The sequence below is a fragment of the Leuresthes tenuis genome, unplaced genomic scaffold (assembly GCF_036924035.1).
Source record: "Leuresthes tenuis unplaced genomic scaffold, fLeuTen1.0.hap1 SCAF_9, whole genome shotgun sequence".
In the NCBI taxonomy this organism is placed as follows: domain Eukaryota; kingdom Metazoa; phylum Chordata; class Actinopteri; order Atheriniformes; family Atherinopsidae; genus Leuresthes; species Leuresthes tenuis.
The window spans coordinates 15,393,188-15,411,536 of NW_027325363.1; the positions used below are offsets into that span (position 1 = coordinate 15,393,188).

General features: G+C 41.1%; 1 protein-coding gene across 3 annotated transcripts; it reads left to right on the forward strand.

The window, feature by feature from the left end:
- The first annotated feature begins 1,792 nt into the window (after positions 1 to 1,792).
- On the forward strand, positions 1,793 to 16,150 carry septin4b (septin 4b). 3 transcript variants are annotated; one of them, XM_072392513.1, is made up of 12 exons: positions 7,123 to 7,234; positions 8,169 to 8,477; positions 8,804 to 8,900; positions 9,016 to 9,102; positions 9,187 to 9,310; positions 9,475 to 9,609; positions 10,541 to 10,658; positions 10,738 to 10,839; positions 11,550 to 11,646; positions 11,826 to 11,988; positions 12,155 to 12,254; positions 14,740 to 16,150. In XM_072392513.1, exons 1-12 carry the CDS (start codon positions 7,139 to 7,141, stop codon positions 14,806 to 14,808), a joined length of 1,497 nt encoding a protein of 498 aa, XP_072248614.1. In that variant the 5' UTR covers positions 7,123 to 7,138; the 3' UTR covers positions 14,809 to 16,150. The 3 variants fall into 3 exon arrangements, with proteins under 3 accessions (XP_072248612.1, XP_072248613.1, XP_072248614.1); XM_072392512.1 differs by lacking the exons at positions 7,123 to 7,234; positions 8,169 to 8,477 and adding an exon at positions 1,797 to 2,014; XM_072392511.1 differs by lacking the exons at positions 7,123 to 7,234; positions 8,169 to 8,477 and adding an exon at positions 1,793 to 2,014 and having other exon boundaries at positions 9,016 to 9,310.
- The last annotated feature ends 2,199 nt before the right edge of the window (positions 16,151 to 18,349 follow it).

The window sequence follows — 18,349 nt, forward strand, 5'->3', positions numbered from 1 at the left end:
GTCACGAGCAGCAGGTGGCACTGCCCTCCCTCCACTGTCCGCACTGCTTCCTCTGCAAAAAAAATAAAAAATCAGTGTAAATCTAAACGTATGACATGACAGAAAGTGTCACGCATCATGCAGATGCAGTTTGTTGATCACGCTTCCCTCTGTTTTGTCACTTCAGTCTCGGTCAGGTTTTTGAATACCAGTGTGGTGGTGCTGTCTGAGCGGAGTGGCTTTAAACTTTTTCCTGTCCTGCTGGCCTTAAGCCAGGTGAGCTAACCGAGGACAAAGAGACACTTTAGTTACGAAGGGCAATGTGATCCCCAAAGCAGCGCTTTTCTGTCCTACCCGTATGTGTTGGGCATTCATGAACTTCAGGTTAGTGCAGGCACGTGTACATTTTCATGCAGCCTGATATTGGGTTTCTCCAACTATCCATACCCTGGGCACTGTCAGCCCTTTCACAGTTCATGATAATCACCCCCATGATGTGATCCAGCCACAGAGGATTAAGGCAGCCCTACAGTCATCTCCCCAGACACAGTCTTTCCTTACAGGAAGTGAAGTCTCCTGCCTGTAACTCTCTCATCAGGCCAATTCTGAGCATGTGTAACATAAAATGGAGGTTTAAGTGAGATTTGCCTACTGTGTGGTTTGTTAAACTCGCACGTCTGTTGACCTGACGCTATTTGTGTTGCTCAGTCTACTACTTATGGTACTTATTATAGTTGCATAAGTTGGCACGTTTGCAGTGAGTGCCATTAAGATTGGGATCGTGTTACGATTAGTTCCTCCTCCCATAAGCAGAAAATGAATTCTCAGCAGAATTTTGCCCATAACACTCAAGATTAGATCTCAGCCTGGACACAATCTGGGATTTTCAAAGTGCATAAACTTCTTTGTCGCATAGTGTCAGGCTATGCTTCATTGTTGGGTGTGTTGCACTCTATTAGATCTAGAAACCAAGTCATGCACTGCTTCACTGCGCTGGTATTTGACTTTCAACAAAAGAAACTCGAATGTTGAGCACAATTTTCTACTCGGAAATCCTTTGACTTCTGCATAAAACCAGACGCAGTGACTTAATCACAAAATCCTTATTCTTTAAGACTGAGTATCAGACTCGCAGAGCACAGACATTCATTGAGATGAATGGAAGAAGCTTTGTGCTCTGGCCTACTTAAGTGTGTGTTCGTGAGACAGAGAGTGTGTATTTTATAAAAAAAAAGATTATTTGCGGCATGTAGGCCACAAGTCACCTCTTCTTCCCTCCATGTTCTCACTCACACACACTTGCACACACACTCCTCTCGTGCTGCCCTGGCCCTGGCACTGCCAGCTGGGAGGTCTGGGTTGGATGTGACCGTCTTTGTAAGAAATTATCTACACACTGCTGTATTGTCTTTGTTTCATACTCAACCCCACAACTGTTTAAATTTTCATGTAGCTGTTTCTCTATAGTTTAGGTATAACTTCTTATAAATCTTCTCATTCTGTTTAATTTCAGACATTCAGTACATGCACTCTTCACTGATGTATGGCTACAAAGATTATGTTTGTGCATGTGTTCCAACTTCTATGCCGATCTCACATTTGTAGCTTTAGTAATGAGGGCATGAAAAGGGCTTGTGCCAAGACAACAGGGCAGATGTCGTTAATGGCCCCTGCAGAACAGCAGCTCTTCTCAAGACGTGCACACACGAGCTCCTGCTGCTGCTTATCTGCATCAGCTGCAGATTGGCCAAAGCTGGAGGGCAGGGCGGAGCTCTTGAAGTACTCCAGATTCGGTGGCAGAGATTGAATCTGTACCTGTTTGGAAAAAACTATGTTTCCAGACTCAGCGTGTAGGCATGTGTAGGAAAACAACTGGATGCCACATGACTGGCGAGGCGAGGAAAGTGGATGTGCTTTTGTAACGTGGAGGTCCCAGAAACTGAAGTAGTGACACTGTGTGGTGAAACTACAGGATTTCCACTGGGTCTGAAGGAATAATATGGCTGCAAATTCAGAAAATAACAGTGACACAGAGGTATGTGTTTGTTGCTTTTTCTCTTGCTGACACTGCATTAAGAGTATCTCTTTGTTTGGTGTTTCGCTATCGTTTTTCCTCTTTTAATTTACAGTAAATTGCACACTTGAGAAGACTTTAGTCTTAATTGTGCTTTCCATTGCTTTGAATTTGAGAAGTTGTGATCACAAATACTTGCCTGAGCTCTATAGCTAAGGGATAGTGTTTTGACGGCGGATTATTTTAGTCTTTCCGTCTCTTTCTCTCTGTGTACTGAGCCAGCTTCACACAGAGCTCTGCTATAACTATCCAAACAACCACAGCATTCACACAGAGCGCACATGGCTCACATCACCACCTGCTATTGGCCTCATCACAAGGGGAAACCTTACTGCTATTCAACATGCAACACACACAGGCGTCTGTTTTTTTTTTTTTTGGTGGGAATGCTTTTCAAAAGCTGCGTTCATGCTTTCTTATTTAAAACAAACAAACAAAACCCACAATCAGCGGGAGCATTATATCACTGTGACAGATGCATATGAAGTAACACTTTTAGTCGTAATTTAATCATCCTCTTCCAAACCTAAACCAGCATACATTTCAGTAAACCTCACTGCCAACAGGCGCAAAACGTGCCAAGCAAAAATGATTTATCATTCTGTGAATACTAGCAAGGCTCCAGTAGGTAATTATTGTAGATGGGTTATAAACTACTCTTTGGACTGCACTTCCTCCCAGGCTGAAATATGCTTTCATCATAGGTCAATAACAACATGCTGTATAGTTTCTTTATGACTTAATGCAACTTTTGATCGCATTTCCCATGTCGTACAGGGAGCATTTGAAGAGGGCTTTCCCCTGAGAGCTGCGTTAAATGCAACAAATCATCATCCATCAGTACTGTGTCAGCCAAACCCACTGCCACCATCCAACAGCAACAAAGCTGCTTTTTCAAACATGCTACTTGTTTATGTTCAGCTGGCTTTCATGTGCTTCAATTGTTTCTCAGGGGCTGTATGCTCACCCATGAAGGTTTTAGCCCCAGTCATTTTTCTTACAATAGTATCCTTGATAACCTTTGACTACAAAGGGTATTACTTATCTCAGTAATCGTGCAGCAGCTTATTATTTGTCTCTTAAGAGTGCTTATTAGAGTTGATCAAAATCATTGGATCCACTGGTGTTGACTGTATATACAACAGACAGCACTGTGGTCAAATTGCCACTTTAGCTCCACTTTACTCATTTCACATGACGGACAGGACATTCCAGGCCAAGATGTCCTCAAACGAAAGAGTCCTGCTGTGCCCATTTCAAGGCTTCAATACACACCATAAGTGCATTTTTATCTGTATTGCAGGAAATGCCAAAGAAGCCACTGCTGAAGGAAGATATGTCACTGCCAAGGGCCTAATGTCTCAGTCCACATACCATTGTTTAATTTCCCCCTGTCTCATTTATTTGGCTGTGTAGAAAATATGGATAAATGTTTTTGAGTAATTTGAGGAAGTCTTTAAAGTTTTTTTTTTGAGTAATGTGAGGAAGTCTTTAAAGCTTTTTTTGAGTAATTTGAGGAAGTCTTTAAAGCCAAATGCACTTGAGTTGGCTTACTGCACATGAAGGCTTATTGGTCATAAATGAGTTCTGAGGCTCGTTTGCTTCGGAGGGATTTCCAGGTGTGTATTCTGCATCTGGACCTGATCGTACCTCTCTGGACTCGTAGCTATTGCAGTGTAGTTCCACCTGGTCTGAAGTTGTTCTAAAAAAAACTACAAACTACATGGTAAACGCTGCTTAAGGTGAACTAACCCTCTGCCACTTATGGAAATCTTAATTAGCTCAGGTCTCAGCTGAGACTCGTTCCACTGGGAGATTCTGTGCTTGTGGCTGATGGAAATGTGTCAAATTGATGTCAGAACCCATCAGGTTTTATTCGAGATAGAGAAGATTGTTTTCACATGGTCAGTTGAAGGTCTGGAAATAAGGATGGATTTCTGTAAATGGTCAGACTGTTACAAGTTGGTTATTTTGGTTTCGGTTTATTGGTTCTCTTTCCAAACTTAAATACCTTGGAAGTTTTTGCCCTTCTTGTTGTATGAGCTTTCTTTCTTTGTATGGCTAAGCAGAGCTCAGTTGATGTATCAATATGATATCAGTCAGTCACATGCTCCATCGTTATATTGATTGATTGTTTGATCTGTTTAACACGGTCCTGGATGTGTCCTTTCTTTCCAGTTTAAGCAGACTGACTAATGGGAAATGCCTGTTTATGAGGCCTCCTAGAAGGACAATTCATCCTGTGGCCTTCAACCATGTTATTCAGTATTTTTGGATTTTGAGTCAAATTTCCATCTGGATCTTCAGTTGGATTAGATTCAAGCAAAGAATCAAGTGGTACTCTGGGACCGGAGAAACTCAAATGTCTAGTTAATGTGTGGAAATGTTTGCATGTTGAAAGTGGGAAAATGTCCCCTTTGTTTAACTTGAATTGCTAAAGTTGAACTATCCTTATATATCCCTTTTTTCTAAAGAGTTAAGATGGTACAGACATCAGGGGGAATATTTCGACTGTGTTGCTGTTCTGTCAGGAGCATTAAGGAGCTCAGATTGTTCTTAACTTTTGCTCTTTTACTGCATCTGTATTATCTCTCTAGTTTTTTCTTCTTGCTGACTTAAGCTGAAGTATTGAGGCCATGACAAGGTTAACGTGTTTCTTTAAGTGTCTAGAAATTCATTTTCAATTGATGTCCTTTCCCCAAAACTTTTTCCTCTGCAACTTATTTGACATCAGTGACTTTAATATCAAGACAGGAAATACTCTGCTTGGAAGTTAGTGAATCCACTACCTGCGCACGGTAATAACTGGCTCACCGCTGGGTTTTAGATGTGGTGCAACCTGATAGTGAGAGGCTTAGAGAAGCTCAAAGGGTAGGGTCATGTTCAGGAATGCCACCCGGAGAAAAGAACAAAAGTACAAACATACTCCTCGAGAAGGTTGCATGTGAATGTAACGCAGTTTATTATCTGGTGAGGCTATCATAACTGTAACAGTTTGAGCCATGTCATTTTTATCATGGTGGTGTCGCTCCGATAAAGATGAGATGCACTCTGCGGAGTTTGCTGCATTAATCTGCTTATGAATGAGGAAATCTCCCGAATGCTTAATAAGGTCTGTGGCGACAAGTTCTTTAGCGTATGAACTGTGTATGACTAATACATTTAGTAGCTTAATTACTTAACTAATTTGCCTTGTCAGCAGTTATGCTTATCTGATTATGATGGATAATGAAGCAGATCACCAGGCTCATCATCTGGTGGATGCAGAGCTTATCTTTGCTAAACTTTTTCTTTTTTTCTGTTCTGTTGTATTACTTCTTTTGTTTTTTTGCTTTACTAGAGTTAACCATGGATTCTTAAGTATGTTGCTGTTTGTGTCACATGACCTCGGGTGATTTGTCCTGATAATGCTGTTGGCAAACTGACAGAAAATTATTTGGAACCGTTTGTCGGACAAAACAAACACAAGAGGGGACGTCACTTTAAACTCTAAACAAAGTTTTAATGGCCGTCTTTGTCGATTCTCTCACATTAGTGCATACTGCTTGGTGTTGCCTGCTTGGTGTTGCCTGCTAAGGTGCGGCTGCAATTTACATCATGAAGAGGTCGAAATGTCTTTGAACAGGACAGTGAACTCCCACACAACCCCCAAGAAAAAAGTGCTGGATAGATGAAATGTGAAGGCATAATGACAAGCTTTACATGAATGCTGCAAACCACATTGTAATGGTGCTCAGCCGTATAGTAGATTCATGGTTTGAGGATGTACCCAGTGTGTGTGGGTTGGTGCGTCACCTTTGAATGGTGACATGGGGCTCGTCGATGCTGCTGATCCGTTCCCTGAGGCGCTGAGAGGTTCAATGGAGCTGAAGGACGCCATGTCCTCTGGGATGGAAGTGTATAAATGCTGGAGCCGCTGGTCTCTGCTGTCTGTTGCCTGATGGATTTGGTATGAAGAGCTTCTTTAGCTGAAGGAAAAAGAAGAGGTTTTACGCTCCGTAAAAGGTACAACAGGTGAGGCACTGGAAGCGTGGAGGTAACCCGCTGCATGCAGAGAGGGTGGATGCAGTTTTATGATCCACTTTTCTGAGGGTGAACTAGTTTGTGCTCTAAATTTGATTCTGTAATAGCTCGAATAGCAATTTTCCAAGGAGCGCTCAAGTGAATTAGCTGGAAGTCACTTTCTTTTAACTTTTGAAGCTTTTCAGCATCAACCAACTGTTTTACACAGTTCATTGTACTTCTGCACTAGAGTTGTCAAAGCGGTGCGATCGACCATCTCTGTGCTCTTATGTAGGTCACAGAACCCTCCATGTTGGACATTGATCACAGTAATTTGGTTGTACTACAGGAAAGCCTGTCAATTTCTGTGCTGCCCTTAAGCTGTATTATTCCCAGAATAATTGAATCTGTTGGCCATGGGTGGATGGAGACTATGTAGAAGTGACAGATTTATTCAGAATTCATATTAAAATGGAACCAATCTGGTAAAACTGGTAAAACAATCATGATTTCACATGGTTCTAAAATACATGTAATCTCTTTAAATAGAGGAGATTTTTGCTTTACTGTTTAATTTTTCATCCAACCATCAGTGGCTTTTTGCATTATGTAACTGCGGCTGGGATCTGCCGGCGCTGACATTGCAGGGAGTCGTACATTCATGTTGGTGTCAAAAAAGTTTTGGACCGGAAATGTGCTAATAACTTAATTCTGTCTATAGAGACACCCCCTCAGAATACAACTATGCACCACTCAATCGTGTTTTCAATTACTCCGCCACACAGTCATCTCATCTGGTCAGGGGTCATACCATTTCTTTACTAAATGGTATGCCATTTAATATGTTGTTTATTTTCCTTTCTTTAATCTTTGATTTTCATTCTCCTCCTCATCTTCTTCTGTCTCATCTGAACACGTTCTCTCCTCTTGTCATACGGCTCATGGCTCTTGAACCTCGTGCTCCTAATTTTACCTCGACGGACTCCTTTTCCTCCCCCATATTTCCACGATCCCTGTGTCCTCACCCCATGTGTGCTCCTCTTCTGACTGGAGGTCACAGAGTGCAGTGTAGCCCCAATTGCAATGGAGGACGGTGACCATGAGCCTCATTCTTCATCAGATGAGCAGGACTCCTGCCCAGCTTCCCCCAATCACAGCAGGTCCCACAACGCCGCCCAGGTATCACTGACACCCCCAAGAATAGTTTAATTCCCCATTTTACCCGTCAGTCTTAAGTTCACTTGGACATTGCTTAAAATTGCATGTTGTCATGTCCTACCATAGCAACCCCTAATCTAATGTAGAGTGCATAAATATAGCATGAGTGGAGTGTCTTGGAATGGGACTGTAGCTGAATTAAATAGCCTTGTTGCTTTCTAAGGGACACTGCATTATTTATCCAGCTGGGAGACTTTTATCTGTGGGGACCGGAGAGCTGTGGTAACTGGAGTCCATCAAATAAACAACAGTAAAAGTAAAATCTACAGTAAATGATCAACGTTTTGTATGGCAGTATGGCCTTTTTTTTCCTCATATTAGTGAGATCAGAAGATTTTTAACCCATGTAATAGAAATAAGTATCACTCTCTTCCAGGGAAAGTACAAAGAAACTAATGTCATAATATTACAGCTCATTTGGCATTTCAGTCATTGCCCCGAGTCACCATTCACCTCTGACAAGATCATTCTTCAGTAATAGTGATTAAGATAATTGAAGACAGCTGAACGTGCCTTTGCACATACTGTAGTTACAGGCTCATTCACATGTTTTATAACCAGTTAATCAGGTTTAAAGAGCGTAAAGCTAGATGACAGAACTTTCATTGGTAAAGTCAGCATTTGCTTTGCACTCATATTAAAGTGTCCCAAAAAACAAGGATCAGCTTTCTTAAAGAAGAACTTAGTCCATGTAAATGTCAGAATCTTGTTATCTTTTCTGTGCATTTTAAAGCCATCACCTTGAAAAGTACAGCAATCATTTCTAAAAATGTGTGCCGCCTGGATCCCCAAAGCCTTCATTTGACACTGGCACTCTACCTATCCTGTACCTATATTTCCTCCTCGTCCTCTGAACCGCCCCCATGTATCCCCTCCAACCTTGGTGTTTCTCTAGAATTCAAGCCATTCAGACGACTCAGAAGTGGAGAACTTAATGCACGACCCTCAGCATCACCGAGGGCAAAGCCAACACCGCCATCATGGCCATGAGGCTCATGATGCAGTCAGAGAGGCAGAGGGCCAAGAGCGCCCCCACACCCCGTCTTATCTGCGGCCCCCTGTGGCGGGTAGAGCCCAGTCAGATTCAGGTTCAGACCCCAGCTTGCCACAGAGCAGAAGTGTGGAGTTTGACTTGGCGTCCACCATCAATCCATCCAGACCGAGGAGCCCCTGGGCTCTTTATGACCCTTATGACAATAATGAGGTAATACAAGGAGGTGACAGACCCAGAGAGGATAAACAAGCTCTGTATGGTTTAGCTCTGCTTTTAAGGCTTTAAAGTGTTCATCTGACTGGTTGATCCACTTGACAGAGTTTGTGCACTTGTGCAGTGAGGTTCAAAACAAACTTTTTTTTTTTTCTTGTAATGGGACATGAAGGCAGGATGGGTGTTGCTGTGTGTGTTGCTGACTTTATTTAGAAGCTAAATTCTTGTTGTTCGATAACACTGACGCATTGTTACGCAGATCGTATATCTACAGTATATGCGTTTCGCTGATGGAGCTTTTTCCCCTCTGTGTTTACTTTTAGGACCAGGACAAGGAATATGTGGGTTTTGCAACGCTTCCAAACCAGGTGCACCGCAAATCAGTCAAAAAAGGATTTGACTTCACTCTCATGGTGGCAGGTAAATCCTAGTTTGCACATTAGAAGACATTTGATCCTAAGCCTACCCTTTAGTTTGACTGCTAATCACAAGGTCTTAAGCCCCGCTGTTTTTCTTTGTTGTTCTTTGTTTGAAGGTGAGTCTGGCCTGGGAAAGTCCACCCTGGTCAACAGCCTGTTTCTCACAGATCTGTACAAAGATAGGAAGCTGCTCAATGCTGAAGGTGATGACGACACCACTTTCCACTTTTGTGTGTTGTGTTGGGACTGCTTTTTAAAACTGAGCCTCGTTTCTGTCTTCCCCCCAGAGCGAATCACCCAAACCGTTGAAATCACCAAAAACACGGTGGATATAGAGGAGAAAGGCGTCAAACTGAAGCTGACCATTGTGGACACTCCTGGATTTGGGGATGCTGTAAATAACACTGAGTGGTACGTGTCAGCCTTAACGAGGGAATTAACCCCAGACTAACTGAAGCTGCTGCATGAATATTCGTAGATGGATAACCTCATTTTAGCTCTACTGTTGTTATGAAAATCACGTGTGCTCTTGCATCGCCTCAGAGGCTGAACGCCCCTTTGTGTTTCTGCTCTAGCTGGAAGTCGGTGGCCGACTACATCGACCAGCAGTTCGAACAGTACTTCAGGGATGAGAGTGGCCTCAACCGCAAGAACATCCAAGACAACCGCGTACACTGCTGCCTCTATTTTATTTCACCCTTCGGTCATGGGTATGACAAAGCTGCGGTTCTCTTCTAGGCATTAGCGAGCCCGCCTGCTGTCTCTTTTCCTACGAGTGGGGAATTTTTTACTCCTTTCTGCTGCAGTACATGACGTCTGTATCCAGCATTTATGTGTATCTAGAAAACCAGATAACAACTATCTTCACCCTCCCTAACAACTGATCAATTTCATCCCATTACATGTGTTCATTCACAGCGTTTGTCCGCACTAACGGAGATTTATCATAACCCTCCAGTCTACCAGTATATCGCTGTGCACTCAGCCCAATAAATTGTTAATGCAGCAGCTCTTGCTCCGAGTTAAAACGGTGCTCAACTGCCTTCAGGTGAATTTACATCTGCTGCAATGCTTTCACACTAATCAGTTGCTCGTGCTGATGTGGTACTTTTCAGCACAGTTGTACACATGCACTGTTCCACATCGCTGTGCTCATCATGGAAGAAATTCACAGTAGTGAATAGTCAAGTGACGGTGCAGTGTGTGGTCATTGTGACAGAGGTGGAGAAACTGCTCCCTCTGCTGATGAGCTTCTATCATTACTCATCAGATAAAACACTGACTGATCAGTTCGCTCCACATTCAGATACAGATCAAGTTTTCTACTTAACAATCAGGCCAAAAAAGAAAATATGACCATTGATTCATATATCCATACCTGAATAACATCCACTCTAAATCACTGCATATCCAAAAGCATTTGTGGAAATCCTAATTCAAATTCAAATCTTTTCAAAGCGTCTTAAGAGCATGGTATCATGCTAAGAGCATTTTTATCACTAACTGTCTTAACAGTGAATTATCAGTTGAAAAATAGCATCATTTCACTCATGTAAGGATACTTTTATTATTCATCTGTGACACAAATGTGTGCAGTATGGTGCCACAGCATCTTTAAGGAGTGTTTTGCACCTTTTCCAGCCTTCGGCCTTTGGATGTGGAATTTATGAAGGCTCTGCATGAGAAGGTCAACATCGTCCCAGTCTTGGCTAAAGCGGACACACTCATCCCTAATGAGGTCAAGAAAAAGAAATTGAAGGTAAGACGATCAATGCTCTAGTCCTGACACGTGTTTTGTCACATCTGGAAACTGAATTCTGTTTTTCTTATCCCTGAAGATCAGAGAGGAGATTGAGCAGTACGGTATCAAGATTTATCAGTTCCCTGACTGCGACTCTGATGAGGATGAGGAGTTTAAACAACAAGACCACGAGTTGAAGGTGAGCAGCGGAGCCTCCAGATGTCTTTCAGTCTCTTTTCTTTTAATCGTCTTTTCCACAGTTTGCAGGACTAACGGAGCACACTTTGTTTTGATTAAGAAAACTCAGGTTGTTCACTATATGTCAAACAGCATTATCTGAAAACTCGAGAAGCCATTGAACAAACAAGAATTTCCCAAAAACTTAATCACTTGATCTGAACTCCATCGAGATGCATTTGACCCTGTTAAATAAGAACTAAAGGCAGCTGCAGTAAAGACCTGACAAAGTGTCACAGAGGAGAGAACCAGTTATTTTGGTGACGTCCAAATTAAAACAATGGGATTGTTTTTATGGTTCTGTTAATTTGTGCATTTACTTTCAGAGGAGATGGTTTTACAATGAAAGAGATGTAATTCCTAAACGCTTCTTCCAATTTTAATACAAGTATTCTCAACTTAAAGCCTAAAGTCTGCGCTTAAAACTTTATCTTTTTTTTTCTTTTTTTCATATTTAGACACCAAACTCATTGTTTGTCCTGAAAACATCTCATCCATTAATCCAGTTATTTAGTGAAGTGGCATTAAGATGAATATAAAGACCATATAAACAAGGTTAGTGAGGATAGAGGGGGCATCAGTGTAGCCTCTGATAGGAGGCATCTGGCTGTCCTCCCAGATGCTTTTGAAATGTCATTTTAATCTTACGATCTTTTCTATTCTGCCTTTAAGGAAAGCATTCCTTTTGCTGTAATTGGCAGCAATACGGTGGTGGAGGCCAAAGGGAAAAGGGTGCGAGGCCGTCTCTACCCCTGGGGCATCGTAGAAGGTAATTCGCCAGTTTAAAGTGATTTATGGTTAAACTGATTCAAGAGTGAGAGCAAAAGAGAAAACTCTCTTTAGACAACATTATGTGTTGATATACATACATAAGCTGACATCTCACATCCAACGCACAGCTGCCTGCATGGCATAGTTCATAGTCGATCTTCACTGTGTGGATTTCAGTGGAGAACCCGGCACACTGCGACTTCGTGAAGCTGAGGAACATGCTCGTTCGCACACACATGCAGGACCTCAAAGATGTGACCCGGGAGACTCACTACGAGAACTACAGAGCCCACTGCATCCAGAGCATGACCCGCATGGTCGTAAAGGAGCGCAACCGCAAGTATGCTCACACAAAGAGACTCAGATTATCAGTTAGGTTGCATGGTTTTTCTTTATTCCTCCGAGGCTCCCACAATTACCTGGTATCTCTGTTTTGAAAGAGGTCAGCAGCTCGTGAAATACATGTGAACATGAAATGTTTCTGTTCAACCCACATTTCTCTGCAGTAAACTAACCAGGGAGAGTGGCACAGACTTCCCCATCCCCATGGTGCCCGGAGTGGCAGAGAGCGAGACGGAGAAGCTCATCCGAGAGAAAGATGAGGAGGTACGGCTCGCCGACCGTGAACTGGAGTCTCATCACGACCAAGAGCACAAGTCTTGGCACAACTCTGAGCAGCATGAGCACTCAGACCCTCAGCCCAGCCAGGAAACGCACTCAGATCAGAAAGCTGACGAAGCCTTCTGAGTGTCGCGCAGATCTAGTTTATCCTTAAGTTTTAGATTTTTTTTCTTAAAGTGGAAGAACATCGCATTTATGTTTTTGAAGACTCAAAAACACAGCGTGATGCAGTTATATTTATTAAACCTGTATTATAAGAAAAGAGTTTGTTACAGTAGCGTCTTTGAGTTTTAGACATGATTCATTTAAGCCACATGGAGGTCAGAAGCATGCAGTTCACTGTCATGAGAAGAAGAGGGAACACCACCTTAATTTTATGGTTTTAGATATCAACACATGATTAAAGAATCATCTGGTTCCTACCAGGTCTTTATAATTATATAGATTATAATTAACTTCCTATGAGCAACAATATGTGACCTATTACAGTGTTATTATTTATTTATTTATTAAAAACCAAGCCAAAATACTAAAATAGTGTCTGAAAAAACTAAATGCACCCAGTGATTTAAGAGCTTGTCGAACCCACTAAAAATAGTAAATTGTTGTCCGTCTCTGTGGAGAAACTTTGGTCCAATCTTCTAGTTTGGATCATTGTCCCGTTTCATGACCCAGTTTGTGGTCGACTCAGTGACTGCAGGGTGACATGTGGCTGCAAAACAAGCCCAAATCATCACCCCCCCCCCCCCCCCCCCAGACTTTCTTCTGGTTTTCCCACCAAACAGTTCCTACTTGTTCAATATTTTTCCAATTTCACTGACATGAACTTTAACGTCTAACATACTAACTGAGGCCAGTACAGTCTGAGCTGTAGCTCTGGGGTTTTCTGTAGTTTCTCTGAGCAGAGCATTGTAGAGTCTGAGCTTGGGGTGAACTTACTGGAACATCCGCTTGGGAAAAACCTTTGTAGAAATACTTTAAATCATTTAAAAATTACCTTTTAACCCCACAGCCCGAAATCCAGTGCATTTGAGAAGCAATAGGTTTTCTTACACTGCTTCAGTATTTTTGGCCTAGTTTTCTCAATGTCACGATACTTAAAACCTTGGAATTGAAAGAGGTTGTTTCCTTTTCACGTGACTGTCAGTATGTCGTCATATAGTGTCAGAGCTTCAGCCAAGTTGTTTTTGCATTACCTCCTCCTCAGGTGTAGAAATAAAAGTTTTCTAACAATACTAACAGCATCACGTCACTGAGTTATTAACAAGTCTTCATTACTGGTTCAGCATTAGCAGTTAGGGTTGGATATCACCAGAGATGTGCTGACTTGACTGAATTTGATTAATGCATTTATTTAATTAAGACTTATTCTGATTCAACTTAAAACTATCTGCTCAGGGATATTTCAGCTGCAGCAGCAGTTTAGCAAAGATCTGATTTTAACAAAACAAAGCCTTCTGCAATAAGCTGACGTAGATAAAGATTCACACACTGTCAACAAAAAGCATATTAAATTAATAAAATATCAATTTCAGTGTCGACTGAAACTGTAAACAGGACGCAGCCTTGCCTAAACAAGGCGCTAAGGAGTGTGAAACAGATTCAGAATACTTTGATGATCTGACACAGCGCTGATCAACTGAGTGAGCATGACTAGAATAACTACTTTTTAGGTGAAATGTTTTTGTTGATCTGACAGATCCTTTATAGATTCCCAACATTTCAGTTCTTCAGATATGGACCCAGTTTGCTTGTTTTAAAGTTTTCTTTCACCAAAGTCTGACTGAGCAGGAATAAGCAGCTGAGCATGGGTCAGTACGTCCACTGTGGTGAGAGGTCGTCCAACACAGGCAGGATAAGAACAGGCAGTACGGTCAAATACAGCTGATAATGTGTCCACAACAGTGTTTCAGTTTCTTTTCCTCCTCCCTCCCCACTCTGATCCTATAAATTCATTCATGGAACTAAATAAAGAGACTATTTTTTCCTCATCTGTTTTTTTTTTATTTTCTGTGTTGACATCAGTTAAGATTGAACATGTAAATCAGAGGATTCCCATGACGGCAACAATTAGTCCTCACACTGTACAACATAAAGAACAATAATCACGCTACTAAAACCACTGACTTACATCTAATGTCATGAGTTTGAGTTGTTAATAGATGGAAGTTTAGGAGCTAGTTGATTCTAATTTATTTCTATTTTAAAAAATCCTAAAATTGCCTCTTAGATCTCATGACCCGTTCTGTAGCGTAGCCGACTCCGACTCAGGTTCACCCCCGTCCCCCTGCACAGGTCACGTGATCATGGCGGTGCACATGACCTCCCAGCGTTATCGATTTGTTTTCTGTGCAGTCGCGTGTAAATAATGAGCCCTTATAAAACCCCAGGCAGTCAGTGTAGCTGTTAGAGACGTCAGTGTGTCGCATCATTATCGTGTCACTCATTTCTTCCTCGTCTCTCCTCACAGCTGCGGCGGATGCAGGAGATGCTGCAGAGGATTCAAGACCATTTGATCACTCAGAAAGACGGGCATTAACGCAGGACCCCAGTCACACTGTGTACATAAAAGAAAGCAGCCAGGAATCCCTTCTTCCACTCTTGGAACATTGACATCGCCCGGCGTCCACCTGGCCACCCCTCAGCCTCATCATCAGCATGTTTCACATGGACCTGGGGAGGAGGTGGTGAGAAGTTGTGACATTGTGCAGCTTGGCGACTCCCTTTATTCTCTCCAGAACCTCTGACATTAATGTCACCTCCATCGCAGAGCTCCTGGCCTCCTCCACTCTGCTGTTTGTTTGAATGAATCCGACTCACATATCTGAACTCTCATTTAGCCACATGATCACGGGGTTTATTTGTTTTTTTTAGCTTGAAGAGGCTTACATCAAAGTACCGGTGACCTGCTCGTGTTTTAAGCACACTTGTCTCATGGTTTTATTTTTATTCTCTCTGTAGGTCAACAAGCATGTATTGATTTAATTTTCATACTCTGTTTTTCACCTTAACACGCTGCTTGATTTCGTATGGATTATATGGATGTACACTTTCCTTCCACTGAGGTTATTGTTGGTTAACTTGGTGTCATCTTTATGTATATTTTGTTTTATGAGTGTCTGCATGTTTCTTAAGTTTTGCCACCCCCAATGTCTGACTTCACAGGTGTCAGAGGCCCTGCTAAATGTTGGCCAGTCTTAAATCACACAAGATCACCGATAGCCATGTTAGCACACACAATTATTGTGCCATTTAAAATGAGTCCTAAATGATTTGTAGTGTAATTCCCCAACGAGAGAGTTATTGCAGTGTTGGCCCAGAACTTGAGACAAGACCACAGGTTAGCATAAGGTGAGCTTCCAGGAGTAGGGTTGCATCAGTGGACAGCGTATTTATTTTTGCATGTTTTTTGACAGTAACTCAGATTGCAGTTTAGTTACCAAGGTTATTAGTAATCAGATGTTGGAGAAATAATTCAAGAACAGATTTTTTTTTTTTTTTAATATATATATATTTCGGTTGGTCATTATCCTATGTTCTTAAATCTTAACATTTACCTAACGACCCTTGATAAAGTTAACGGTCCAAAACTTTGGATTTATCGTTTAAAATGAGTTGAACATAATTTTCTCATAGATTGTTTCTATGTAAAAGATCATTTGTGTGGCTTTTGTTTAAAAAGAAAGAAAGAAAAAAGACATTCCTCCAGCTTCTGTCTGAAAGTCAGGTAATACTTCTGTTTTTTAAGTTTGTTTTATATTAAATCTGACTTCTGTTATTCTACGTTTTTGAGTATATTTATGTAATGAATTTCTAAATGAAACGTTAATGGAGAGGACAACATGTACAAATTCTGATATTGTAATAAAATATGAACAGAATTTCATGCCCATTCAGAAAATGTTTTTTTTTTTTTTTACTTTATGGTGTGTTTGCATGGTTTCGTGGTTATGAATTCAGGATGTTAGTTTTTTACGCCTTTCTTTTCCTTTATCGTGTCAGGGGAAACTAAAATAAAATGAGCCGTTTTCTTAATGGACTTCTGACTTGAGGGGCGACCTCTGTTCAAACCCCGCCCCCTCAAATTGAGCTTATCAACGTCTGAAGTGAGATAATGCTCAACAGCTGGTGTGACCCCGAAATACCAGGTCGAGTTCCCGAAGTATATCTGTATTGTATCGTTGGCAACTTTTACACGAGCCGCCATTAAAACGAACAACCTGACCACCTGTTGACGACGGTTAACGAACGTCGACGCCATCTTGCTCAACTCGAGTTAAAAAACGTGTCTTTGATGTCGGACCTCACCTGATAACTGACACGAAGCTCAAGAGCATCAGCGTAATTCATGAGGTAAGCTCTTGGTTAGCTCCTCATCCATGTCTCTCTTTAGCCCTGCAAACTCAAAATGTTTAAATAAGTTCACACTTTTTCAAAACGTCTTCATAAATCATTACACCAGGCAACCTCTGGTGCTTTCTAATCTATAACTGTGAATGTGCTGTTTACCCTAAAAAGCCCAGTATACCAGCATTTGTCAGAACTACAGTTAAAATCTACTTTACAGTTTTGAAAATCTTTTTATTCAGTGAGGGTAAGATTTAAGAAATGAAACAGTTGTGATTTTGTCTAAGTATGAGCAGTGTTCGGGCCTCCAGTGAGTTGTCACTACTCCTTAAATGTGTGATGACTCCAAATTTTACATTTTTAATTCTTAAGTGATTGCTAAACATAATAACAGCTCTTCATTTGAGATGTTTTGGTTCTAAAAAGGCAGAATATCAGGCTTGTTAGTACCTTTTTAGTTAGCTAATATTTGGTTGCAGACCTATTTGCAACGATGATGACCTCTAAATGTTACCATCTAATATGCTTCTCATCTTCCTGCCCTTTGGTATTTTATGCTGTTTGACGTTTCACAGGAGTCCTTTTTGCCATGACCGACTTCCAAAGGTTTTCATTGGGATCAGGTTTGTAACTGGCCTTTGTTTCCATTTTCAACCTTTCTTTCTTTTTTTTTTTTTTTTGGATTTCTGATTTTGGGTCCAAATACCTTCACCTGAAACATGGCTGTCTGACATATTAGACTCAAAAATGTCTTCTCTGATTTACTAATTTCTTCAGTGCTGGAGGCAACAAAGCTGCCCCACAGGATGAAATGATCTCAGCCGTGTTTTACTGTGTGTAGGTTTTCTTTTTCTCAAGCGTTGAGTTTCATTCTGTCGGCTGTGATGGCTTTACTAGTCTTCCTTGTTTGGAAGCTGAAACCCCCTCAGATTTCAGATTTATTCAGGCCAGCCTAAACCTCTTTATGTGCCTTGTGTGAGTTTGCACAAAGCTTCACAAACCTGAAATCATGGTTTCTTGGCACATTTATAACTGTTTTTCTCTGTTGAATAAGAGTCTTCAGTTGTTCTAAAGAAACTGTTTAAAGAAATGAAAGAAGCAGATCGAGGTAATTGTAAACAGTACAATTTTTATTGTTTTTTATAAATTTTAAATTTAACATATTCTCCAGAGTATTTTTTATTTTTTTTATTTTCTTTTACATAATACAGTTAAATCTATATATGCAGCCCAACATTTACAGGCTATATACACTTGAACTTTCTCCATAGGGAAAACACACATGATACTGTTGCTTCTTCAAGTATATTTTTCCCTGTTAACTTTTTTTTTTATACATTAGTTTTGCTGCAATACAATTCCAAAATGCAGTTTCCCAGGATGATTTGCGTGAAATCGAAACGTGGGAGAAGGGTGCTGCGTCTTGCAGTAGAAACAGAACAAGAAAAATAAGTCCCTGCTGTAATAATATTGCAATAGAACAATATAGGGAAAAATAAGTAAGGGGAATACTTTAAAAAGTGGGTGAATTTGATGGAAAGAGGTCTTTGTAGTTGTAATCCCCTCACACACACTGTACATGGTCCCAGAAGGGGGGGGGGGCTATATTATAAAGTTTACATTAAACAAAAGTTATTCATCAGATGAAATGAGCAACAGTAGATTTAAAAAATAATAATAAATGTTACACTTTATGTACACTTGCTTTTATAATGTAGTCGCATTTTTAAAAA

Bases quoted from the DNA above. Each gene is read 5' to 3' on its own strand.
- septin4b (XM_072392513.1), top strand. From the start codon at position 7,139: ATGGAGGACGGTGACCATGAGCCTCATTCTTCATCAGATGAGCAGGAC. The intron at 10,840-11,549 runs GTGAGCAGCGGA...TCTGCCTTTAAG, and splicing joins AACAAGACCACGAGTTGAAG to GAAAGCATTCCTTTTGCTGT. The intron at 11,989-12,154 runs GTATGCTCACAC...ATTTCTCTGCAG, and splicing joins GTAAAGGAGCGCAACCGCAA to TAAACTAACCAGGGAGAGTG.